A 26,995-nucleotide genomic window follows, 5' to 3' on the forward strand; every position below is an offset into this window, starting at 1 on the left:
AAGGAGACATCGGAAATCAGATAAAAGTTGTTTTAAAAGACAAATAGTTACTTAGGCTGTTCTTTGACTGGAACCAAATAGCCACTTATAAAACGTGGGGTTGAGGTTTCCTGTTCGCTGCTGGGTTTGGTTTTTGCTTAGGGAGCCTTACAGCTGGCAAAGGGAACAAACACTACAACCCAGCAGGGTTTGCTAAGGAAGCAGAAAAGTGTGGCAGAGAGAAGGAACGAGGCAGTTGGGAATGGCGGGGGAGGGGAGACACAGGTGGCTTGTTAGACAGATGCCATTGCTGTTCTCCTAGACTTTTTCTTTCTAATTGGAAGACAGCTGAGTATGAAGGCTCACACCACCTGTGATCCCAGCACGTGCTGGTGGGAGGGACCAGGCAAGAGGATCAGGAGTTCAAGAACAGCCTAGGCTTCATAAGATCCTGTCTCAAAAAATATCACCGCCTCAATTATATTTAATAATAGAGAAACTCGGGCACATTGAGGGCAACAAATGCTCTCAGGGTGCACAATTGGGCCACCACACTGTGCTGTACTTGCCTAGTTCAATCTTGTAATAAGCCTGTAAGACACTGTGAGCTCTTATTTTTAATATTCATATGTATGTGTGTTTGCTCGCATAGGTGCCTGGGTACCACATGCATGGCTGGTCCCTGTAGATGCCAGAAGAGGGTGCTAGATCCCTTGGGTCTGGAGTTACCAGTAGTTGTGGGTTGCCATGTGGGTGCTGGGAATAGAATCTGGGTTCTCTGGAAGAGCAGTTAGTGTTCTTAACTACAGAACCATCTCTCCATCTCCATCCAGCTGTGTTTTAATGTCTCCATTTTATAGAAGAAGAAGAAAGGAAACTGAGGCATACAGGAACGTCCACCATAAATGACAGCATCAGTCTGCCCTGTCATGTCTAGAGCTAGCCAAACCTACTTGCCCACTCTTGATTCTTCGGTCGCCCTATGTGTGTGCCAGTGCTCTTGTGCACACTGGCCCATTTCATCTCTGCGACCTTGGAGCTTCTGCTATCTGCATCCTACAGATGAGGAAGTTGAGGTTAAGAGTGTCCGTTACTTGTCAAAACTCTTCCTAAGCCCAGCACTGCGCCCTGACAAACAGGGTAGGTAAAAGGGTGTCCCTGTTTGTTTGAGGATGACCAAGGTTCCCATACCCCTTCCTTCCTCCTGGACAAAGATGCAGATGGCAAAATGGATTTCAGCAACAGGTATGTGGCAATATTCAGTCTGATGGGTAGAATAAAAAAAAATAGGACAGAAATCAGCCTGAGAGCATCTGTGGCCTTACCCTGGCCTGTTCTGGTATCGTCCACTATTTCCTCCTCCTCCTCCTCCCCCCCCCCCCTTTTTTTTTGGTTTGGTTTGCTTGTTTTCAGGACGAGGCTTCTCTGTGTACCCCTGTCTTAGAGCTCACTATGTAGACCAGGCTAGCCTTATACTCAGAGAACTGCCTGCCTCTGCTTTTGAGTGCTGGGACTAAAGGCATGTGCCACCACGCCTAGCTTCGGTTTTTTTTTTTTTCTCTTTAAGATTCTTTTTAAATTTTTTATATTATGTGTATGAGTGTTTTGTTTACACATATGCCTGTGCGCCGTGTGTGTGGTGTGTCTGATATCTGTGGGGACCAGACGAGGGTATTAGATTCTCTAGAACTGGGCTTATGGTTGTGAGCTGCCATGTGCATGCTGGGAATAGAGCCCAGATCTTCTTTCTGCAACAATACCCCTCAGCTGCTGAGCTATCTCTCCAGTCCTGGTTTGGTTTTCGGCAGACCTGCCTCTGCCTCCCTAGTGCTGGGGTCAAACTTGTGTGCCACCACCGCCAGCCTGGTTTGATTTTCAACCAGTTGAGAACAGCGTCAAAGAGCAGACTGCTTCCTGAAGAGTTATGCTGCTTTCCGATTTCAGTGATTGTGGAAAATGTCACTGGATGATGTAGTACCACTTGTGCCACAGCAGCCGTGTGGAGCAACAGCAAGAGAATGAATGAATGAGCTAAGCACAGGCTTAAAATAGCCACTACCTGACCCTTTCAGAGGAGGTATTATGATAAACATATTTGCCTGGAATTTTTGAAGGAAAAGTCGGATCACGATTGTGAGTTTTCTAGACAACACAAGCCTACTCTCTTAAGCACAAAATGATTAGTTCAAACACATTGCTGGATTGATGAGCAGCTCAACAGTAAAATGTTTCCCTAGTGTGCTGGAGTCAATCTCAGCACTACACACACAAAACACTCAGAGTAGATAGCTTTCAAAAGTGTGGGACTTTTGTTGTTTAAGAAACAGGCTTAACTCACTTGGTTTTTTTTTCTTGTATAAAACACTATAGGGTCGCTGGGGATGTGGCTCAGGTGATAGAGTGCTTGCCCAGGCATGGTTGGCTTCTGCCTGGAATCCCAGCCTTTAGAAGATATAGGCAAAAGGGCCACATAGTGAGTTCAAGACCAGCCTGGGATACAGGAGATCAAAAGCAACAGAAGCAACAAATTGTATGTGGGTCCTGTATCCTATGCAGGGAGACCCTGGTACAGGTTTTCAGAAGATGATCCATGAGTTCCTGATAGGGAGAGTTGATGAACATGGTGTGGAGTTTCCAGAGGTCAGAGGTCTAGGAGATAACATCAGAAGTGGTCTCAGTGAAGTCATCCAGGTATCAGTGCAGCCACTGTTGAGGTGGAACAGTCATTATAACCAGCATCAGCTTCTTGGACACAGAAGGGGAGGAGGGGAAGCAGTGCAGAAGTCTGTCCCCTGTCACAGGATGGCATGGACATGACTATCTTGTCATCTTAGCCTTGTCTGCACAGGATCAGCGGAGATCTTAGTCAAAGTGTAGTTAACACCAAGGCCATCGTGACCATTTTAGTTTCCAATGGTGACAAAATCTTTGATTATTGTTGTTTTGAGACAAGTTCTCTCTGTGTAACAGTCCTAGCTGTCCTGGAACTAGCTCTTGTTGACCAGGCTGACCTCGAACTCACAGAGAACCACTTGCCTCTGCCTCCCTAGTCCTGGGATTACAGGCGTGAGCTACCACCTCCCTGCAGGTGACAAAATCTCGAACCTAGTCTAATGGCTACTATGAATCTTCTTATACAGCAGCCTGATCTTCAAAGCCTCACCCTTGAGGGTTGCCCGCAGGAAAAAGCCATTATTTTTGGACTCTTTGATGGGCAGAGGGAAAAGACTGACCTTTCCCAGGGACTTGTTCTTTATACTCTTGACTCAGCATCCCAGCTTGGTGATGGAGGCCGTTGCCTGCCTTCACCCCTGCTTTCATGACCCCTGTGGTCTGGCCCCAGGCTACCACACAGTCCTGGGAAGCCATCATGGTCCCCTGGGGCCACCGCTGAAGCCTCTGTGATCTTTCAAGCCTGGGTCCCTGGAGCATCTGCCGTTTGCTGTTTTCCTAGCGAAGAGGAAAGCAGCTTTTTCAAACAAAATGAGCAGACTGTATGTCTGTTGGTTTGTATTTCTATTTAGCCTGTGTACTGTGCTGCTTTTCAGAGGAACAGCTGGCGTTGTTCTAGACTTGCTGACATCGAGCTTCTTGGTCTTCAAGTCCTTTCACAGCTAAGAATTTACCTCGCTTTGTAAAGACTTGAGATGTTAGTCTTACACAGTAACAAGGCAGTCATGGAAAGGAGGCATGGAGGTGGCAGACAATTGTAGTCTCAGCCTTCAGGAGGCAGAGACAGGAGGATTGCTGAGAGTCTGAGGACAGCCTGGGTTACCTAAGTGAATTCAAAGCCAGTGTTGGCTACAGAAACAGAGCCTAAATAAAAAGAAGGGTTCTGAGCTCTACCGTGATGACTATTTGGAATCTAAATGACCTCACGAGATTTTGAACTTTAACTTGGTTCTTTCTTGAACCATCACCTGTTGCTCACAATAGGGTGCCTCTGTTTGTTGTTCCCACATCCCTACTTGACTTTAAGAAAGTTTGTTACCATGGTATGTGAACAAAGAGTGAATAAGACCAGCTTCCAAAGGGACCAATACTGCCCCTGAGTTTTGATGTTAAATGAGAAGTGGTAAAAAGGTCATTCTGAGTACCAAGTACAACTGTGTGTGTTTATGAGTGTGTATGTACTTTGATTTTAAAATCTATTAATTATTTGATAGCAATTTAAAAGCTGTGAACTGTTCTGATGAAAGTCAGACTATTCTCATGTTTTGGAACATCAGAAGAGCTGGCAGCACCAGGTCCCTGATTCAGTATGGTGTTAGTTGCTAGCATGGCAAGGGACATGCTTGCTTTGGGAGGGAAGGGATACAGGTTCTCATTCCCTCCCCACCACTCCTCCCTCTTCCGATGTCCACACACCTCGGCCAGGTGCTAACTGCATCTGTCAGCTCATTGTCAGCTCAGCCTTCCTGCTTCCCCCAGCTGCAGGCTCTCATTTCCCCCTGCATGGGAAAGCACAAGGCCTACCCACAACTTCTGTTCATTATGTTGATTGCTGGAGGATTTTCTGTTTGCTTTTTGACCTCTTTTTGGGCCGAAGAATTAGAAATTGCTGGACAGACACAACAGAAGCCTTCCATGCAGGACAGGATGGAGTGATCTTGCTGGAGTCCCGAGGACTCAATCAAACCGTTCCTTTTGGAGCGCCCACGAATGAGCCAGGGCATGTAGGATTCAACCTGTGCCTGGGTACAGGCTGTGTGATGTGGCACAGGAGGGTAGCCACGATCAAAAATTAATTCTGCCTTTCAGAGTAACCAGCGCAGGAAGACAGAGGGCTCCTAACAGAGAAATAATAGTAACGGAGCAATGAAAGTGAAACTCTGATGTGACCCTTAGAATGATGGGAACTGCTGAATGATAATGCTGTGCCCTGCGGATGCAGATCTTATGTCAGTCAATAAATAAATCAGCATCACCTTGGTTCCACAGCCAACAATCACACCTAGAGTTCTAACCGTGTTCTGCTTCTGTTACCTGGAAGAAAAGCCTCTTCAAAGTTAATGAGAAGTCAGTCCTTGCAGGGCGGACGGTCCTATGTGTCAGTCTCCCTGATTGCTCGGTTCCTTACCGGTGTGTGGGTCTAACCCTGTGTGCTGTTAGTTGTCTTCTGTCTCTTTTGTGACCATAAACATTATCCCGAGCCACAGAGAGGCGGGATACAAAATGTTCACCGGAGGACAGTTTTTAGTAGTGATATCCAAGTGGCATGAACAGAGCAGAAATAAATGCCCATGATGGAAGTTAATCCCTCAGCTCTCCATAGCCCAGTTCTTCATAGAAGAAAAATGCCTGCTCAGTTACCACAGAGACCAGGCCAAACAAACCTACTGCTGAGGCTAGTCAAGAAAAAGGCATGGCAGCTTCCTCCCAGCCCATTCATCAGAGCCAGGCCCTATGTGCTAGCACAGACTACAGAAGTGCTTGGTGAGGTATGACTTTGGTAAAATACAGAAATGGTTTTGGTGGTGGTGGCGGTGGCCCTATACCAAGTCTTTCAACCATAAATCGCATGCCAGCATCCCAGCCTCCCACTCTTCCTGCACCCAGCTCCCATCTCCCAAGTACAATCTGCTTGATGATAAATTCTTGAATTCACTTTACTTTGGCATCCATCGGCACTACCTTTGTAAGATCTGTTTGGGACAAAGGGAAGGGGCAAAATTAGAACCTCTAATTTTCCCTCTGCCGTGAGCCACTGACCAGCCAAGGTTATATTTTGTATAAATGAATGAAGCCATCAAAATGGTCTATTTGGGTGTTCCCTTTATATAGCATTCTCTCTCTCCCTGTCTTTCTCTGTCTGTCTGTCCCCCACCCCTCTCTGTGATTATTTTTTTCTTGAGCCAAATTGTGGGTGAATGATAAAGGAAGAAAAAGGGTTTTGTTTAGTTGTTTTTGGTGTGTTTGCTTGAGACAGGCTTTCTCTATGTAACCTCAACTGTCCTGGAACTTTCTATATAAACCAGACTGGCCTCAAACTCTCAGAGATCCACCTCCTCTGTCTCCCAAGTACTGGGATTAAAGGACTGCACCACCACACCCAGTCTGATTGCTTTGATGAGACAGGATCTCATTTGTAGCCCGAGCTAGCCTAGAGCTTGGAATTTGCAATCTTCCTGTCTCAGCCTGCCAAATGCTGAGGTTACAGGGATTAAACTGTCACACCCTGTTCAAGGTGTGAGTTTGGGGGATTAATTAACCCACTTAAAAGCTTTAAAGTAAGCCGGGCGATGGTGGCGCAGCCTTTAATCCCAGCACTTGGGAGGCAAAGGCAGGTGGATCTCTGTGAGTTTGAGACCAGCCTGGTCTACAGAGCTAGTTCCAGGACAGGCTCCAAAGCCACAGAGAAACCCTGTCTCGAAAAAAACAAAAAAACAAAAAAAAGCTTTAAGGTAAACCAGGTAGCAGTGGCACGCGTCTTTAATCCCAGCACTCAGGAGGCAGAGACAGTCAGATTGCTGTGAGTTCGAGGCCAGTTTGATCTATAAAATGAGTTCTAGGACCGGCTCCAAAGCTATACAGAGAAACCCTGTCTTGAAATGTTCCACCCCCTCGAAAAAGCTGTAAAGTAAAAATTTTCTTTTATATTATTAGACACAGAAATCAAAATATCAGTTCATAAGTAGGATCAGAAGTATAGGCTGCTTTTCAAAAGAGGAAAAAGTAACCAAAGGCAACACTCTCTGAATCCACATCCAGAAAGGAGTCTGCTTCCTCCTGGGGCATGAGCAAGAGGAGTCTCACCTAATCAAAGGGATCTGCAGTGAAGCCCTTGTGCCATTACATAGAGGGAGGGCCTGGTGCTTGCAGAGGCAAGGAACTTCTCCCTGGAGCCGCTGCCAATGTCTCCCAGCTTCGTTTGCCTAGAAATCGCATAGGACCAGCCTGGGTCCCCCAAGCACTCCGCATTCCCTGTGAGCTGGCAGGCCATACCAGGGTGCGCAGGTAAACTAAAGGAATTTGGAGCCCTGTAACCAGACCTGCTCTTCCTGGTTTCCCTGAGTCACAATGACTGATACTTCCAGGAATTTTACAACAGCCCAGAAGCATTTGTTCTTTCTTCAGAGTCCAGGAAGGGCGAGAGTAGGGTGGGCGGGACCGAGAATAGAGAATCCGGGAGTTTTATGAAATGACCCCAAATGCGATGGCATCCCGCTGTGAAAGGAGACTTGGTGGCTAGGTGCTCGGACATTGTGAATAATACTGTGTTGACAGTTCAAGACATCTGAAGCTCATGGTGAAACAGAAAACAGTGGCTATCACATTTCGCCACAGCGTCAGCTGCTCAGACCCTCTGATAAGAGAAGTCACCTTCAAATCGTCCCGTCCCTCGGTTTGATTCTTAGTTCCCTCTTCTCCTAGTCAGAGTAAGCTTAACACAGGCAACGATTTAATCCAGCAGGGCTCACCACAAAGTTTTTCTTTCTTTCTTACTGTTGATTATCTATTTAGGCGTGTTGCAAAGCCTTTTTTCCTTATCTCTGCCTCTGCCCAGGGGCAGAGATAACCCTAAAATGAAAAAAATAAACGAGAAAGAAGAGAAACAAACACCTAGGAGCCATTGCCCTAAGACTGGCCAGAAAACAGAGCCACCCTTTCTGGAAGGCCCGGGGTGTGCAAGAATAAAGAGCAGTTTAGAAGGTAGGAGGGGAGGTGGGTGGGGTTGATGCTTGAGAAAGTCGGTTCCTGGTCCCAGCACTCGGTTCCAGAATGCAGCTTACTTGGAGGCGCCTCTTGCTTTTCCTTTGCAAATGAAAAGGCTTCTCAGAGGCTGGGCGGGGCTGGGCTCCTCCTGGCTTGGATTTGGCAGCCGGGGGCTTCAGGCTTTGGCTGCGAGCGCGCTGTGGGAAAGCAGCGCATCTCCAGCCCATCCCGGATGATGGACCAGACTTAGCTCTGGAGACCTGCGCCTTGAGAACTGGGGAGCGCGAACCCACTCTGCGGGAGAAACCAGCGAATCTGGGGGAACCAGGTCCTTCTCTGGCGCCTAGGCTTTCAGAACTGTGAGCGCTTCTCAGTCTCCGGAGATAATTCTTCCCGCCTGGAACTGAAAATAATGAACCTATGGATGAGTTGCGTTTTCGCTTTCACTGCGCTCAGCGTGGTGATTTTTGTGGTCTTTTATCACAGCCAGCTAAGCCCATACAGCCTCTACCAGCCGCTCAACAGCTCCAGCGAAAAGACGTCTGTCATCGCCTGTGATTACGGTCTTCGAAACCAGACGTTCTCCATGTGGGGGAATACATTGCCACATCCTTTGGGAAGAAGAATCTCTTGCCAACTGTACCAGACTCAGAGCCACTATATCACCAGACCCCTGTCGGAAGAAGAGGCTGCCTTCCCCCTGGCCTATGTCATGGTGATCCACAAAGACTTCAACACCTTTGAAAGGCTCTTCAGGGCCATTTACGCGCCCCAGAATGTCTACTGCGTGCACGTGGATAAGAAGGCATCAGAGACTTTTAAAGATGCTGTCCAGCAGTTACTAAGCTGCTTCCCCAATGCCTTCCTGGCCTCTAAGACAGAGGCCGTGGTCTATGCTGGCTTCTCCCGGCTCCAGGCAGACCTGAACTGCATGGAAGATCTGGTGGCCTCTGAGGTCCCCTGGAAATATGCCGTCAACACCTGTGGGCAGGACTTCCCCCTGAAAACCAACAGGGAAATAATTCACCATCTGAAAAGATTTAAGGGGAAAAACATCACCCCAGGGGTGCTGCCTCCAGAGCACGCAATTGTGCGGACTAAGTACGTCTTCCAAGAACATACAGGCAAGGGCAGATTTTTTATGAGAAAAACAAACACTTTGAAAACTCCACCTCCTCACCAGCTGACCATATACTTTGGCACGGCCTACGTGGCCCTCACCAGAGACTTTGTCAGCTTTATCATGAATGACCAAAGGGCCCTTGATCTCTTAGAGTGGTCTAAAGATACCTATAGCCCTGATGAGCATTTCTGGGTGACACTCAATAGGATTCCAGGTCAGTGCCCAATTGTCATTGACAATGCTTCTTAAAATGTCATATTTATTCTTTATTTTCAGATTGCAAATGTGTGTGTGTGTGTGTGTGTGTGTGTGTGGTCAGGACAGTCAAGAGGGTCATTCTCTTCTTCCACCACACTGGTGCCAGGGATTGAACCCAGGCCTGAGCCTGGGTGGCAATTGCCTTTACCTGCCCATCCATCTCAATGGCCCCTTTGCTACCTCTTACTTACTGAGTTATAAGAACTCATTCATTTAAGTTACTTGAAAGAAATTATTTTAAGTTCTTGAAAATGATGAGTTTGGTTGCGTTTACGGACAGTTTTGTGCTGGTTCTGTGGGTCGTATAAATATCCAAGAAGCTGTGATCTAAGGGATAACTCAGCAACCGGCAACACTGTGGTTCTGCCTTCTACTGTGTACTGGATGCGAGTTGGGGTTTCACCCCATCTTTAGAGTTTACACTGGTCATAGTCCCTCATAAGGACTGAAGTCTCAAGTGCTGGGAGATGGGTTTTTAAGTCAGCATTCTAGAACACGTGAGGTGGAACAGGCCGTGTTTCTATCTGAAGGAAGTCACTGAGCAAATTCCACGTAAGGTAGGCGGGGCTGTTTCTACACATTGGGGGGGGGACACCTGCTTGGATTCACTCTGGTGCCCAGGTCTCAATTAGTCTTGGCTGAACAAACCCAGCCTGACGTTTTGTTGCCTAGAGGAGTTGGGTAACGGATTGGAGATGGACACGGACACACAGGGAGTGCGGCTGGAGTGGGTCCATGCAGAATTCTCAACTTTCAGTCCCTAGTGTTCTTTTTACTAGCCATTCCTGTTTACAGCCTTGTGCCTTCACCCAGGGGAAGTCTGTTTGATGGTTTATGGTGATTTGGAAACGGAGCCAAGGTATGCCAGGCAGCTGTCAGCCGATGACAGTAACAAACTCCTCCTTTGATTCAGACCTGGGCTGCTTTTCAAAATTGCTGCCCATAAGTCGGGTGAGCTGCCGGGGAGTGTCCCTGCATGCTGGTTTCCAGTATTGCACCCGATGACTGGAGGGTGTCAGTTCTACCTAAAGATGGCCATATACCTGACATTTTCAAAATAGTTCCTGGCTTTCTGAGTTGCAGCCTTATCTTTGGCATATTTTTCGAGTGCTGTTGGAAGCTTCCATCATACTAGACTCAAGGCAGTTATACATATTTAGGTCTCCCATAATTCAACATTCCTAATGGCTGAGCTAGAAGAGTAGTCCTAGAATTTTCTGCGACTGTTCCTTAGAGGCAGAAAGTGAAGAAGAGAAGCCCGGTGGCCAGGGACAGACACATAAGCTGTCCTGTAAGAGTTTATTTCAGAGATGCCAGGTTTTCAGTTCGCAGAGATTCCCAGAAGGAATGCACCATCCATTAGGTAACTCTATTCCATACCCATTTCTTTTTTTTTTAAATGTTTTATTTTGACATTATTGTGTTCATGTTCATGCTTACAATGAGTGTGGGCCCATGTGTGGAGGTCAAAAGGTTGTGGAGTTCTTTTCAGAGAATGTACTCAGATCGTGATGCCCCCTATACTTGCTGGGCTATCTTGCTAGTTTGACTGATTTCTGTCTAAAACACATGTCAATATTCCGCACGTGGCAACTGGTATTGCCTTTGTCGGTACAGTTTGTACCAGATGTTAGGTCCACTTTCGCTATCCCCGTGTGGGGATGAGTGGAGCCTTAGTTTGGAGGAGTGTGTGCTATGTGGGTCACACCGTTGGCCCCAGATCAAGCTGGGGTCTGGTAGCCCGAAGCTTTAGCTATTTCTGCTGCAGTGGGAAAAGAAGGAATAATCATTTCTTCTTCCCTGCATATCAGAAAGAAATGGCCTACCAGAAAGGACAAAGGATAAGGAAAAGTGAGAAGATTCGCAAGGGTGTGTGTGTGTGTTGGAAAGCAAACACATGAGACATTTTTGGTTCACTTTGTTACCCAGAGTCATAAGGTATCCCTTTAGGAATTAAGTATCCTCTCTCTCTCTCTCTCTCTCTCTCTCTCTCTCACACACACACACACACACACACACACACACAGGCTTCTGTGCCCGTTTCCTTGTGTCCCCTGAAGCACGCTTTGGTCTGACTCCTCTTCTCTAAGCCAGCCAGTCAGTGGACATGGGGAGTAGCCATCAGTGAACGTTCTTAGTGGCTGGGAGTGGGAACAGCGGCTGGGCTAAGACGCGGCCCGCAATCACTGTGGCAATAAGAGAAACAGAGTTTACCCTCTCGCCACAGCCTCTCATGTTTTCCCCATCACTGTGGTGTGTGCACCTGACTGCGTGCTTCACCGTGGCCTCGTAAGAGACTTCCAGGATCAAGAAACAAGAGCAAGGTTGGCCAATTCCTCCTGCCTTCTCTGTGTGTGTGTGTGTGTGTGTGTGTGTGTGTGTGTGTGTGTGTGTGTGTGTCTGACTCTCTCCCTGGTGATCCACCCCTTCTCTACCCAGCCCCCACAGTGACGTCAGGTGAAAATGTAATCAGACCAGTTATGTTTCCAAAAGGAGCTATTGGAAGCCAGGAAGTGGGTTTCTGAGGAATTTCACACGATAACTGACACATGGGTTTAAGCTATTACAGGTCCCTGTCATCTCACCACACCAAGCTGGCGGTGTCACTGCCCTTCAGGCCATCAGCACTCCTTAGGGTGAAAGATTCTTTCCTTTGTCTCTATGCTCAGCATTTGTAGGTTGCTTTGGTAATAAGTATGAGACATCTCTTTCTTTCTTTCTTTCTTTCTTTCTTTCTTTCTTTCCTTCTTTTCTTCCTTCCTTCCTTTCTTTCTATTTTTATTTATTTATTTTGAGACAGTTTTATGCAGTACAGGCTGACTTTAAATTTGTGTGGTGGCCCGCTGTTGACCGTGGACTTTTGATTCTCCTTCATTCACCTCAGAGGCTGGGATTGCAGGCTTCTGATATTATGCCTACTTTCTGAGGTGCTGGGGATTGAACCCAGGACCTGGTGTTTGAGAGGCAGGCACTCTGATCAACTGGCCTGCATCCCTAGCCCCCGGGAGATCTTGGTAAAGAAGAAAGGAAATGAAGTGTCTTGAGGACTTCACACTCACACAGAGTGGAAAAGAAAGTTTTGCAAGTAATGACCTAGCTGCCTTTACCGCTTCATGGTAACGCCTGCGCACACGCACGCCCACGCACATGCCGCTGCATGTCAGATGACAGGAATTAATGCTCTTCTTCTACCACGTGCGTCCTGGAGAGTGGAACACGAGCTGTCAGTCATGGCAGCAAGCACCTTTCAGTGAACTAGACTGACTTGACACTTTCAGACATCAACAGCTTCCTTAGTTCTTCATTGTGACAAGCGCTGTTCTATGTGCCGAGGGAGCAGCCAGGAGCAGACATAACTCCATACTATTCGTGTTTGTGGTTGTTTTGATTTGGAGCTAATTGTCCCCCACTTTAATCCCTCAAATTTCTTTGTTTTTTTGCTTTTTATTGGAGGAAAGGGAGCTGGGTTTTGTTGTTGGCTTGGGTTTTGTTTGTTGTTATTTTCTTTGAATATCTGTTTCTATTTTTAAAATATTGAGCAGCAGCCAGGTGATGGTAGCACGTGCCTTTCATCCCAGCACTCGGGAGGCAGAGGCAGATGGATCTCTGTGAGTTCGAGACCAGCCTGGTCTACGAGAGCTAGTTCCAGGACAGGCTTGGACAGGCTCCAAAGCTACAGAGAAAAAACAAAATTTTTGAGCTACTGTCTCAAAAAACAAAAATATTGAGCTGCAGAAATGGTTCAGAGAGGTTAAGAGTACTGCCTTCTCTTTTAAGGGTTCAATTCCCAGCACCCAAATGGTGATTCACAACTATCTACAACTGTAGTCTCATGATCTGATGACCTCTTCTGGAGGGCAAATAGATGTACATGTAGGCAAAACATCCATATACATAAAATAAATCACATATAATATGTGTGTGTGTGAGTGTGTGTGTATATATATATATATATGGCTTTAAAAAATAGGAAGGGTTAACGTGTAGCTCATGGAACAGAGTACATGCTCAACATACACAAAGCCCTGGGTTCAATTCTCAATGCAAAACAATTTTGAAAAAATATCCAAAGGCTTAGGGTTGTGAAGGTCGTGTTCTCTCAGCCACTGAACTCACTGTTTCTTTGCTTTTCCTCCCAGAGGTATTTTATTATGTTTTGGAATAATAATACCACTAACAAAACACTGTAGGAAACACTCCAAGTAAGTGTTTTATAAGATCACTACAAATATATCCAGTTTAAAAAAACAAAAAAGGTCTTTCTTTTAGGCCCCACGCTGTGTGCTAGGAACAAAATTCTGCATGGTGTATTTTTTATTTAAACAGGTGGTAAGCAGATGTGTTCGGGGAGCTATTTCCAATTCAAAAGCCAATTCCTTATTTTAAAGCATTTTAAAATCCAGGTCTACAGAGTTCTGTGAGGTTTGGTAACTGGGGAAATTTCAGCTAGTGTGCAATGGTGGTAAGTGCCCAGTGTGGCCAGGCAGGCTTGTGAACACATCCATCCCTGCTTGAAGCTTTGCCGTGGCTTCCCATTACCATCAGGGCCATGACCTCCATCACCCGCATCTCACCCATCCCCCTACCCTCATCTCTTTTTATAAAATGACCCACACTTTATACACCAACGACTTCTGGACCCTAGCATTTCTGCAGTCTTTACCTTTCTATTTAGCATTGTTTGATGACACCCTATCATTAAGGATTCCCTTTCTACCAATCAGATCCAACTTCTCTTTGTGCTGTGTGACCGCAGCAGATGACATGTCTTCTTCGGCCTTTCTGATGCCCTCCTCCAGAACAGCTGGTGTCCCATATCTGGCTCTCCTATAGCCAAGACTGCTTCTTCCAGCACCAAGTCGTGGTGACCCGGTAGTAAATGTCTCCTTACCCCACCTCCTCGGCATTTGAGCCTCTAAGAGCAAGCAATGTGACCTCCGCTGTCTTTGTGTTCCTTGTCTCTGCCACACACTGGACACTGTCACTTGTCATCCTGCTCACAGAAAAAAAAAAACACAGAATGCTGGATGGTTGCAGAGCTGGGGGAAGGTCTGAGAGGAGCTGAACAGTCAAAGACGGGAATGGTGTAAGAACGTGCCCTGTGCCGTGCCCTCTGCGGTGCCCGAGTGGGGATGGATTTTGATAGTGAAGAGATAAAGAGAACAGTAGATCAAACATCGTGTGGTAACATGTTCCAGTTAGTCAGACAAATGGAATCTGTCAGTGAGGGAAGGAAAAGAGAGAGAAAGAGGGCAAACTTAGTAAGCTCCAAAACTCCAGATGGAATGCTAAAATACCGAATACTTTCTTTGTTAGACTGTATGATTCTCAGGGGGCTGGAGAGATGATGGCTCAGTAGTTAAGAGCACTGGCTGTTCTCCCAGAGGACCTGGGTTCCATTCCCACAATTGCCTGTAATTCTACCTCCAGGGGATCTGACACCCTCACACAGACATACATGCAGGCAAAAGACTAATGTACATTAGGTAAAAATAAAGTTAGAATAATTAAAGTCATTAGAAAAAAATGTGGTTCTAAGTAGCCACCCTAAGACAGTGATGCAGTCGGTAGGCATCCGATACCAAGACAGGACACCAGCAGGCAGTGCGTGCAGACGCCTCCACCGAGTATCTGCCTCCACACACACCTGCTTTGAGTGTCTCCCACACCTGGCACTGTGTCTACCCCGCTGTTGGTACCATTCTGCGCTACTCCCTGGTTCCTGAACTGTCTGCTCTTGAGAATGCTGGTTTAGGAAATAAGCCAAGACTGTGAAAGGTTGAGAAAAGACCATGCCCAAGCATAAGTAAAACTTAACACAGACATAGCTCTCACCAAGTTTATACACTGACCATGTTCTCTCCAGGAAGGTTCCTGGGGCCTTAAACAAGGTGGAGCTAGATCAGTACCAGACCTTTTTGGATCATATATTGTGTTCTCTGTGCATCAGCCTGAATTTCAAATGCAGTTTCTGGAATAACACAGGCTGTGATCATTGGTGTCTGCCGTCCTCATGACTGGGAATGATAACCCCCAAGGGTCAGTAGAGTCCAACTTTAATCAGCAGCTCCAAACACTCAGGTTTGTTTTTGTGTCTAGAAGACAGTTGTTTGGTCAATATGGAAATAAAGTCAGTATAGTTAAAGGAGAAACTTCACAACATGTGTCCATGTGTTTCTGTCTCCTGAATAGTTTCAAAATATTATTTTTTGCATAGCTAGATCGTATCAAATTCATGTAATAAAATGAAAACATGGTTTCAAAATACTACATTGGTTGTGGGTGACCTATTTGGCTTCTCCTTCTTCTTCTTTGGTAAGCAACTGGAGGTTCTTCTCTGGCCAGAAATCCAGATAGGTTCATGAGGCTCTTGGGGGAAGATTTATATCTGCACTGTTCCCAGATCTTCTGTAATCTAGATTCATGGGTCAAACACCATTAAAACGCTGAGGGCTTGGTAGAGAAGCCGTGGATAGATCATAGCATCTTAGATAAGCAAACTGTGTTGACAATGTGGCTGTTTATGGAATCATTGTAATCTGTCCAGCCTTGCGCTCCAATGAAAGAATGTGCCACTCCTTTAGTGGGCAGTCTGTCCAAGCATCTTTGCTTTCTACCCACGCTGAAGGAAACTATTAAGAAGCACTTCTCTTAATTAGTATTAAATTCCGAATCGCTAGACTATTTTATAAGATAAGAAAATTCGGAAATTGGGCACAATCCTGTTCGCCTGTAATCTCAGCATTGCAGAGGAGGAGGAGGAGGAGGAGGAGGAGGAGGAGGAGGAGGAAGTGGCAGTGGGAAGGTCATGAGTTCAAGGCCAGCCTGGGTCTCCTAGTGAGCTGTTGTCTACAAAGTGGATTAAAGCACGTGCAGCTATAATTGGCAAGCATCTGCCAAATTGAATTTAACATGAATTCAATCCCACTAGAAAAGTCCGCTACAGTTGCTGCTTTAGAACTGGCAACATTGTTTTCTTTCCAACTCCGCCATCCATCCATCCATCCATCCATCCATCCATCCATCCATCCATCCATCCATCGTTCTCTAACAATTGTACAGCACAGACCTTTTCTGGAAGCTGAAGGCTTCTTTTTATTTTTCAACAACAATAAAAATGTAATTACATTTCAATGACTACTCAGAATGATTTGATTTTAATTGTATACGAAAGTCACAGAGAGTTGATATAGGTACATTTCAGTTTATACAGTGATCGATCTATATTTGATATCTTAATTATCTCTGTAACAGAAATAGCTATACCTTATTCCTATGAACTGAACACTTCAGCATTTTTTTCCATTCCTCATGTTCACATGGTACCACAAAAAAGTTTGACCTGTTTTCTCTAATACAGAGTCTATACTTAAATTTATATCTGCACATGTATGTATGTATAGATGTATGTAGGACATGATAAGGGAAGAGGCCTAAGGGAGGGCAGAGGGCGTGGTTCAGCGAATCTTTAATTTTAGTACTCAGGAGGATAGGGAAAGGGCAAGAGGAACGTAAGTTCAAGACCAGTATCAATATCTGTTCTCAAACATAAATTGGGGACAGTCCATTTTGGGGACCCCCTCCTTGCCATAGGGACAACTTCAGGGGTTAGTTTTCTTCATTGCTACTTCTTAATAAAACCTTGTTTCACCTTCAAAAATTGGATTAAAACTTACGTGACTTTGTTAAGTAGAAGTCCATTCTTATTGGACGGGAGATGCTAGCAGAGGGCTTGTGGCATGAAAATAGGAGGTGGAGCCATTGGGGGAAGGAAACGGACCGGCAAGTGTGGAGTGAAGGGGTGGGGGGCAAAGTAAGAAAGCATAGAAAGACACGTACATATGAAAATATCACATTGTATATTTATTTACTTGGCATTCTATGATTTGTTTTTATTTTGTTATTTGTTATTTGGTATTTTAACTGAAACTAAATTGAAAAAGGATGTGCAAATATGTAGAAAGAAGTTTAGAAAGCGGTATGGCAGATTTACATGAGATATATATATGTTGATAGCTAAGGGTCCTGTGAGATGGCTTAATGGGCAGAGGTGCTTGCTGCCAAGACTGTTGGCCTGAGTTCGATTCCCAGAACCCCTATGCTGGGCGAACCAACTCCTAGCGTTGGCCCATATGACCTCCATATGTGCACATGCTCACACACACAATAGATAAAGGTAATAAAAATAGTACATTGAATATTAGCATATGCTTCATACCTTAAGTATGGACTTCTTTGAATTGTGAGACTAAAAAATATTTTTCCAGCAAACGGGGGGAGGGGAGTGGAAACCAGAAAGACATTGTTTAAATCCTTCTTTCCAGTGTTTGCTAAATGGGTGATGCTAGCCTAAGATGCTGTTGAGCCTTAGGGTGGTGACTCTGTGGAGTTCCCAAGGTGTGCACGTGGTCCTGGGGTTGCCAGAGCTCTGCCCTCCTCAGAATCCCCCCTGAAGAGCCGGTCCAGCGCAGGTTCCCGGGTCTCTGCTTCAGCAGCTTCAGGCATCTATATATCTCCAGCGGGTGCCGTGGAGTTCTTTTTCTGGGACACGTGAGAACTGCTGGGCTACCCCAGCCTTCACAGACCCTGGCTCATTAAAATTTGCAGCAGATTTTTGGCTGGTATCTTAAAGGCTATTGGCTGAAGGAGTGGAAGGAGCTGCCACGGCACTGTCCAGCAGAGACGAGCTGCCTGAGGGAAAGGTAGCAGGCTTCCGTAAGAGAAAACTTGATAGTGTTGAGTGCCTGTGGCAGGCTTTCTGACAGCCATGGACAAGTGGCTAGTGTCTGGAAAATGCCCATATTAAGGAAATAGCAGGGGCTTTCTTTGATTGTAGGTAAATATAGCAGTGAGGTTGGTTTTGTCTCTGTCAGCAGGGCAACCTTGCCTGACAATCTGAGTTCAAACCGGAACCCACACTGTGGAAGGAGAGAGCAAACCCCTGAAGGTTGTCGTCTGATGGCCTGTGCTCTCAGCAGCCATCCACACACAAAATAAATAAGTGAATGTCTAAAAAATATATATTTAAAGAACTAACAGTGAGCATAAAGTGTCTACTGACTAACATAAAGAAAGCCTGAAAATAGTCTATACTGCAGAGACGCTGAAGATATTTTTTTATTTTATTTATTTTTTTTTAAATATTTATTTATTTATTATGTATACATATTCTGTCTGTGTGTATCTCTGCAGGCCAGAAGAGGGCACCAGACCTCATTACAGATGGTTGTGAGCCACCATGTGGTTGCTGGGAATTGAACTCAGGACCTTTGGAAGGGCAGACAATGCTCTTAACCACTGAGCCATCTCTCCAGCCCAAGATATTTTTTTTAAAGACATTAATTTTAGTCTTTGTTTTACACCAAAGGATGTGTGTGCCTTGGCTTACCCACCATGTAAAACTAGGTTTAAATATCCCCCCACCCAAAAAAATAGCAGAGATTCAGGGAAACTTTTGTGATTGCTTTGACTTCCTTGAATGTTATTAGTGTTTTTGTTTTGTCTTGAGACAGGGTTTCTCTGTGTAGCCTTGACTGTCCTGGAACTCATTCTGTAGACCAGGCTGGCCTTGAACTCAGAGAGATCCACCTGCCTCTGCCTCCTGAGTGCTGGGATGAAGGCACGCACCACCACCACCTGGCTATTGGTGCGATTTTTTTTAAGACTCCTAAAAGCCTGGCTGAGTCCGCAGCACACAGCAGTGTTTTAGACACCAGAGCAGCCTGTCCACGGCCACATCTGCCCGAAAGGAGCAGGAACTGGGGTTAACTGGCAGCTTTGTTTTCTTTCGTTTCAGAAAGGACTTGTTTGTGTAGAGTATAACAATTGCTTGGAAGAGGAAATTCACACAGCCCGCTCATAGGGGCTTCCCAGAGCCCTTGACTCAGATCACATGGGCTCAAAGTTGGGGTGTCGGGGGACAGTGGCGGAAAGCCACTGTAGTAGAAGGAGCCTACGGGGTCACACTGCATCCACAGTCAGAGAAGAGAGCAAACGGGTGCTTCTATTCAACTCACTTTCTATTTATTTATTTCAAGTTTTGAAATGATAGTATAATTACATTACTCCTTTCTTTTCACTAAACACTTCCATATAACCCTCCACACTCTCCTTCAAGTTCACGATCTCTTTTCGCTAGTTGTTATTGCGGGCACATTTGTGCGTGCGTGTGTGTATGTGTGTGCACATGTGTGTGTATGTGTGTTCACATGTGTGTGCACGTGCACATATATTCTTAAATATAACCTGTTCAGGCTGTATAATGTTACTTGCATGTATGTTTTCAGGGCTGACCTTTGACACTGGGTAATCAATTGGTGTGTTCTTTCCTGAAAAGGACGGCATCTGCTCCTAGCTTTAATCCAATTGCCTGTAATTCCTTGGTATAGTTAAGGCCTCGTGGGCTTTTTCCTGTCCAGTTTGGTGTGTCCATTAATGTCGTCCTTGTTTGGGAAGTCATGCTGGTGTAACTTCGAGGGTAAAGTTACTAGGAGACACAATTTCATAGCAATCTCCCTGATCCTCTGGCTCTTACACTCTTTCTGGTCCCTCTTTCACAGTGTTCCCTGAGCCTTTGAAGTGTTTTGTAGACATGAAGTTGGAACTGGGCTCCCAACTGCAGTTTGATTAGCTGTGGTTTTCTGTAGTGTTTTATCCCCCTGTAGTTTTTCTGTCTGTTGCAAAGAGAAGTTTCCTTGATGAGGCATGAAGACTACAATTCTCTGTGGGTATAAGGACAAACGTCGATGGATTGTTGACAGGGCTTATTCTGGTTCAATAGATAAGTAGTTATAGATTCTCCTCCAATAACCATGACTTCAGTAGCACTGAGGGCACATTTGTGTGTGTGTGTGTGTGTATGCACGCGCACACACACACACACACACACACACACACACACACACACACACACACATATATATATATATATATATATATATATATATATATATATATTCTTTTGGTACTAAGTATGGTATCCTTCTTGTTGAATGGATCTTAAGTCCAATGAGAGAACTGTTGGCTCCCCCAGAGTTACATGCATCACTCTGCGCTCTTGAGGTTATCATGCCATGCTGGTCATTGATATGGTTCATAGGCATCATAGAGGGAGGACTGTTGGTTGCCTCCCTCCTTTGGAAGTTTGCATGGTGCCTTCTGGTTTTCAGGGAGGAGGCATTCAGATCAGTTCCAGCTCAGTCGCCTTTGGGTCCTGGGTTTGAAGTACATGGTGTCTTCAGCAATAGGAACTTATCTTCCACCTCTGGGGGGGGAACCAAGGCAAAGGCAATAGGTTGTATGTTTGGGGAGTCTCTTGGGCAGCCCTGACCAACAACTCAAAAGAGGCTTCTCATGTATGGTGTTGGAGGTTTTGTTAGGTGGCCTTGGGCTCTTGGAGGGAGCACTTTTGGTTTGTTTGTCTGTTGTAAATAGTTAGTAATATGATTCCTTGTGCCTTTTTTCAGACATTCTTATTGTTATTTCACCCCCTCCTGTCTTCATCTCCTTCTTGGTTCCCTAAAGAGCATCCCTTTTCCTATGTCCTATCAGCTCGCGTGTATTCTGCTATTATCGCTTTTTATTCTCCCATCTTCTGTATTTACATCCCTTCCCCTCCCTAAGGAGCCCCTCTTTCCTATTTCTTTCATCAGATTGCTTGTACCCTGCTTTCTCCCTGACTTTTTCTCCTCAGCTCCCCTGTCCTGGCAATGGTCTCAGGTTTTGTTTTGTTTTTTTCCTGGTTTTTGTAGTTACCACAGGTTATGTATTCACACCTGGAGATTTGAAGCTAAGAGCTTCCATTGAGGGGGAACATTCAGCATCATTTGTCTTTCTAGGTCTGGGTTACCTCATTCAATATGATCTTACTTTTTCTCTTTTTTGTATTTCAGGATCTCAGCCCAGTGGGTCTTTCTCTTAGGTGATACTAAATCTCATTAAGTGGAAAACTGAGATGGGGGGTGTGTGTGTAAAATGTATGTATATGTTTATATCTATATATGTATGCATAGGTATTATGTTTGTGTGTGTTTATATGTGTATGTACAAATGCATATATCTGTATTAGGTATATGTTTATATGTATATATGATATGTATGCATATATATGCTTACATATATTGAAAAATAAAACCAAAGCCTTGACCCACTGTGTGACTCTTAGATTATCAGTTCTATTTTTATTAGAAGTAGAATATTCAATATAAAGAAGAAAGACACCCCTAAACAGCACACTGCCCTTAGTCCCCCCTCTTCCCCAATATCACAATAAGAAGGCAGAGGCCAAGAAACTGGGCATCTCAAGCAGAATTCTGACTCCCCTAATTCATAAAGAGTTGTGCTGGCAGATTCAACTTTTAAAAAATAAGACAAAGAAACGCAGTCTGAGGTATTCCCTAAATATTTAAGTTGGTAAAAATATTTTCACTTTTCAACCAATTGTTGTGATTGGGTTTACAAGAGGACCATGTAGAATACTCATCGGAAAAGAGAAAGCTCCTCATTTCTGACAACCATAGCAACTCACAGGTTTGTCATACCTGTTACGTTTCCTTATAAATTGTAACATGTAGATAATTCCTGAGCCTGGCAGATGAGCCTGGGTTTATTAGTATCCACTGTCATGTGATATGCTTATATATTTACAGTAAGGTTTGACTATTGTCCCCGCAAGAAGCTACAGTTGACATTCATGTTAGTTTTGAGGAGTCTGAATACCCACAATGGGCAGGATGTGGCTGGACTAGCAAAGACCTGTATAGAGTGCTTTAGGAAGGGCTCTGTCACGCTAACATTTGAGGCCCTGTATCAAGAGTTAGTGCTCTCCCTGAGGTTCTCTGCCCTTGCGGCGGGGTATAGAGAAAAGAATATGGACTCTGGAGTAGGAAAGGCCTTTGGAGTCCTCTCCTCGTGGCTTCATGGCATGTCTGACCCTGGACAAATCACACAACTGTTGCAAACACAGCATGAGAGGTTTGGAGCAAAAGTATGGTGCTCTGTGTGCAACCTCAGCCTTCTTCTTCCCAGCATCCTCTCTGCCTGGAAACCCTGCCTAGTCTTTGCCCAGTCAGCTTTTTATTAAACCAGAGTGACTCATCTTCACAGTGTACAAAAAGATTATTCCACAACGACACACCTCAGTTAAAAAGAACAGTTAGCCGGAAGCAGAACTGCAGAAGCCAGGTAGCAAGGCTAGACATTTAGAGACTCCCCCAGAGCTATGGATGTTGACGGATTAGGTCTTTGTTTCATCTTGGCAGGTGATACTACCATCTATATGCTGAGTTTTATGACCTGCATGGTACTTCCATCATGGAGTCAGTTGTGCTAAGGTCTGGGCTCTGGTACAGTATTATATATACAAACTGTACACATCAGAATGGAGCAGAGCACTGAATTTTCTGTTTCTGTTTGAGGCTGCTGAGATGCAGTTATCCCTGGACTAGGGTCAAGTGTGTGTGCTGCCACACCCAGTTTAATGCAGTGCTGGGGTTTGAACCCCAGGGCCTTATGCATGCTAAGCATAGACTCTATCAACTGAGCTATATCCCCAGCCTCAGCTCACAGAGGTTTTGCTGCTTCTTACCTGTTTAGCCCACATAAGAAAGCATAGTCTCAGTACTTCTGGCACCGTTGAGAGTTCCCTTCGAATCTCTTCCCACTGAAATGACTGTTCTGACACCGTACATTAAATGTCTCGTCTTGTGTTGCTATAGAACTTTTTTAAAATTTTACTTATTTTTATTTTATGTGTGGTATGTCTGTACCCTTCTACCCTACATTTGTGTTGTGTCCTCAGAGGCTAGAAGGCATGGCATCCCCCAGAATGGAGTTACAGGTGACTGTAAGCTCCCGTGTGGGTGCTAGGAACTGAACCCAGTGCTCTCAACTATGGAGCCATCTCTCCAGGCCCCCTGCTATATAACTTCTAATTCAAACCGTTGCTTTTCATCCAAATGTACGGACCAAATGGATGTTTGAGGAAAATGATAGAGGCCTAGGTTTCTTCATTGCTGCATCTTTCTGAGGACTGGGCATAAGCAAGGGCACCCATGTATCCCAGGCCCAGGGCAAGACTTTTCCCTCACGGTTCTCTTCAGTTAGCTGACAGAACACTCCAAATAGGCCCGGACTGCTGTTCTGTAGGAAAGGCGAGGCTCGTTATAGACAGAGGCTCAGTTCTCAGAACTAACAACCTATATATACCCCAGTTTGTGCAACAACAAATGGAGCTCGCCGCTGACCTTCGGCAACTTTCGACCAGGGCTGGCCTGTCAATCAGGGCTAAAATTAGACAACCACCCCGTGTGTGCGAGTTTTTATTGGATTGTTTGTGCATGGATAGGGAGGAGTGCTGGTTAGAAGTTGTAGCTGAATTCTTGAGTTGCAGCCAACCCCCGGTAGCCCGTTGCCTTCTTTTGAAGGTGAAGAAGGCACTGTGTATAGAGTAAAAATGACAATCTGCTAACGAGTCAGGAAAGGCTTTACCCCGGGCAGTAAAACAAACCGCACCAGCCAGGCCAGGCCGTTGTGATGCCTTTAGGAAAGCAGGATTCTGCTGCGGGAGGAAAATCAACACTGCACTTGTAATTGAAAGTCACATAAAACCTAGTCAGTACCACATGAACTGAAAACACCCAACCCAGGCTGTATATAAACATTCGAGCTAAAGGCAGAGGCTGCAGGAAAATCTTAGCTAGCAGAATCTCCCAGGTTTCCAGAACCCAGTCAGATTTATGTTCTTAGGAAATAGGAATTTTTTTTTGTTTGTTTTGGTTTGGTTTGGCTTTGATCACAAGCCCAGCAATCAGAGATGCCTGAACTCTGAGTTAAAGAAACCCAAGACAGCTGGGCAGTGGTGACGCACGCCTTTGATGCCTTTAATGCCAGCACTTGGGAGGCAGAGGCAGTGGCAGAGGCAGGCCAACCTTGTCTACAGAGTGAGTTCTAGGACAGCCAGGCCTACACAGAGGAAAGCCTGTCTCTAAAAAATAGAAACAACCTCCTAAAAAACCCAACATGCATTTCTAACCTTAAAGACAACTTGCCTACTGGGTGTGGTGGCACAAGCCTTTAATCCCAGCACTTGGGAGGTGGAGGCCTCTCTGTGAGTTCAAGGTCATTTTGTCTACTTAGTAAGTTTCGGGCCAGACTTGGATTCAAAATAGAGACACCCTGCCTCAACCCTGTCCACTAAAGGTGGCTTTAGAAAGGTTATTTGCCACCTATGTTCAGTGTAGACTAGTTAGCTAGTTAATAGCCGTGTAGTTTGGGTTGGGAGTGTTGTTGATCAGTAGTAAGCGATGTGTTAAGCAAATATAAGGCCCTGGGTTCAATTATATATATATATATTTCTGATCTTAAAGTGACATAGGAGTATTTATTTGTGCAAAATACATACTTTATGAAATAACATTCTCTCATGTGTGTCTACTCTGTCATAGGTGGATATATTTTAGGAAGTTTCTACTGTATTAGGTATCCATACTGCCTCTCAAATGTCCTTAAATTTAGGTCTCTCCCCAATATTCCCCCTTGTATCTCCCTCCCCTTTCCCTCTCCACATTTGATTTTCCTATTCCAGCCCCCCATCCGTCCATATCTGTCTATCCTATCTCCCTTTCCTAACGAGACCTATATGGTCTTTTTAGTCCCTTACTCTATACCTACCCTCTGCGGTTCTGCGGATTATAGTTATCATTGACTTAATACCTAATATCCGCATGTAAGTGAATACATACCATATTTGTCTTTCTGGGTCTGGGATACCTCACTCGGGATGATTTTATTTAGATCATCATCCACTTGCCTGTACCTTTCATGACGTCATTTCTTAATGACTGAGTAATACTCCACTGTGTAAATGTACATTTTCTTCATCCATTCTTCTGTTGTGCGACATCTAAGTTGTTTCCAATATCTGGCTATTATAAATAGAGATGCGATGAACAAATGTCTGAGCAAGTGTCTCTGTGGCAGGATGAAGCATCCTTTGGTTATACGCCCACGGGTGGTATAGCTGGATCTTGAAGTAGATACGATTCCCAGCTTCCTGAGGAATCGCCACTCTGATTTCCATATTGGCTATATGAATTTGCACTCCCACCAGCCATGTTTGAGAGTTCCTTTTAGTCCACATGTCACTTGTTTTGTTGATCTTACCTATTCCAGCAGGCATAAGGTAAAATCTCAAAGTAGTTTTGATTTGCACTTCACTGATGGTTAAAGACGTTGAACATTTCCTTAAGCGTCTCTCAGACATCTGAGTTTTCTCTTTTGAGAATTCTCTGTTTAGATCCGTAACTCATTTTAAAATTTAGAAGATTTGTTTTCTTGGTATTTAGTGTCTTGAGTTCTTTATATATTTTGGATGTTAGCCCTCTATCAGATGTGTAGTTAGTCAAAATCTTTTTCCATTCTGTAGGCTGATGGTTTGTCTGAATGATGGTGTCCTTTGCTGTGCAGAAGTTTCCAGAGTTTCACGAAAGTCCCATTTGTTAATTGTTGACCTTAGTGCCTGGGCTATCAGTGTTCAGTTCAGGAAATTGTGTCTTGTGCCAATGCACTCATGGCTATTCCCCACTTTCTCTTGCACCAGGCTCAGTGGATCTGGTTTTATGTTGAGGTCTTTGGTCTACTTGGACCTGAGTTTTGTGCAGGGTGATAAGAACAGATCTATTTGGGTTCTTTTTCATGAAGTCATCTAGTTTGACCAGCACCATTCATTGAAGATGCTGACTTTTTTTCCTGTGTGTGTTTCTAGCCTCTTTACCAAAAATCAGGAGTCCATGAGTCTGTGAATTTATGTCTGGTTCTTCAATTTGATTCCACTGATGAATGTATATGTTTTTGTGCCAAGACCATGCTGTTTTTATTACTATAGTTTTATATTACAACTTGAAATTGGCCCTGGAGTAGCAGTGACCAGAGGGTATTGGTCTCACAGGCCAGGCAAATTAGCATAACAGGTGAACTCCAGGCCTATAGGAGACCTTATCTGAAAGGAAGTGCTGATTGATGTTCCTGAGGGTGGCATGTAAGGATGTCCTCTGGCTGCCACAGGCACACATGCACACAAACAAATAATTAGAAATAGCAGTGGTTGGTCCTAGTCCAGATCCCCAAAAGGAAGTTTAGGCTTTGTTTGTGACAGGGTCTCTGAGTGTGTTTAGTCCAGGCAGGCCTGGGAACTGACAATCCTCCTGCCTCACCCTCTCTGGTGCTGGGATCACATTCTTGCGCAACGCCAACACCCACCAGTGGAAAGGTGCTGGGGTTGTTCTGTTTTTCAGAGTTCCTCAGATGTTTCTAACGCTGCCAGGGGGATGAAACACCTGTGTGTAGAAGCTAGCTGCAGCTGAATAAAAGATTGCGGCCAGAGAGATGGCGTGGTGGCTAGGAGCACGTCAGATCCCTCTGGCCTCCCGCACCCACGCACACCCCACCCCGTGCACATAATTAAAAATAACAAAAATGCAGTAAAATTGTAAACACTGTAAAACGGGACCTCCCAGCTGGTCTGCTTCACCTTCTTCTGTCTCATCACTTGCTGCTGTGAAAGGTCAGGGAAGGCTTTGCTAGAAAACAAACAAAACCCTTCCCCTGGAAGAACGCTTTTGAGATTCTGTGCATAGTTCTTCTGATCGGAGTATTGCCAGAGCTCTGGGTGGTCTTTCCTCAGCGTGAACTCATCCCTTCCCCACTGGGTTCTTTAGTGGACATCCTCCCCCAGCCTTACCCACACCACTCTGATTCTTTTGGTAGGCTGAAGGGAGAGCCAAGATCAGCAACTTGTGGGATTTTGTTGTTGCTGTTGATGATGTTTTTTTGACAAGGTTTCTTTGTGTAACAGCCCTAGCTGTCCTGTAAGTAGCTCTTTTTTTTTTTTTTTTGGTTTTTGGTTTTTGGTTTTTCAAGACAGGGTTTCTCTGTGGTTTTGGAGCCTGTCCTGGAACTAGCTCTTGTAGACCAGGCTGGTCT

General features: G+C 45.0%; 1 protein-coding gene across 4 annotated transcripts in view; it reads left to right on the plus strand.

Annotated features, from left to right (window-relative positions):
* Gcnt2 (glucosaminyl (N-acetyl) transferase 2 (I blood group)) overlaps window positions 1-26,995 on the plus strand; it is a 97,257-nt gene that overhangs the window by 53,577 nt on the left and 16,685 nt on the right. Inside the window, exon 1 of one of the 4 annotated variants that reach the window (XM_005355070.3) lies at window positions 7,817-8,972. The exons of the other annotated variants lie outside the window; for them this stretch is intronic. Coding sequence (XP_005355127.1) covers window positions 8,048-8,972 — 925 coding nt within the window. The 5' untranslated portion in view covers window positions 7,817-8,047. Of the gene's footprint in view, window positions 1-7,816; window positions 8,973-26,995 lie in introns of those variants that run through there. 4 annotated transcript variants of the gene reach the window in all.

This window comes from Microtus ochrogaster, chromosome 16 (genome assembly GCF_000317375.1).
Source record: "Microtus ochrogaster isolate Prairie Vole_2 chromosome 16, MicOch1.0, whole genome shotgun sequence".
In the NCBI taxonomy this organism is placed as follows: domain Eukaryota; kingdom Metazoa; phylum Chordata; class Mammalia; order Rodentia; family Cricetidae; genus Microtus; species Microtus ochrogaster.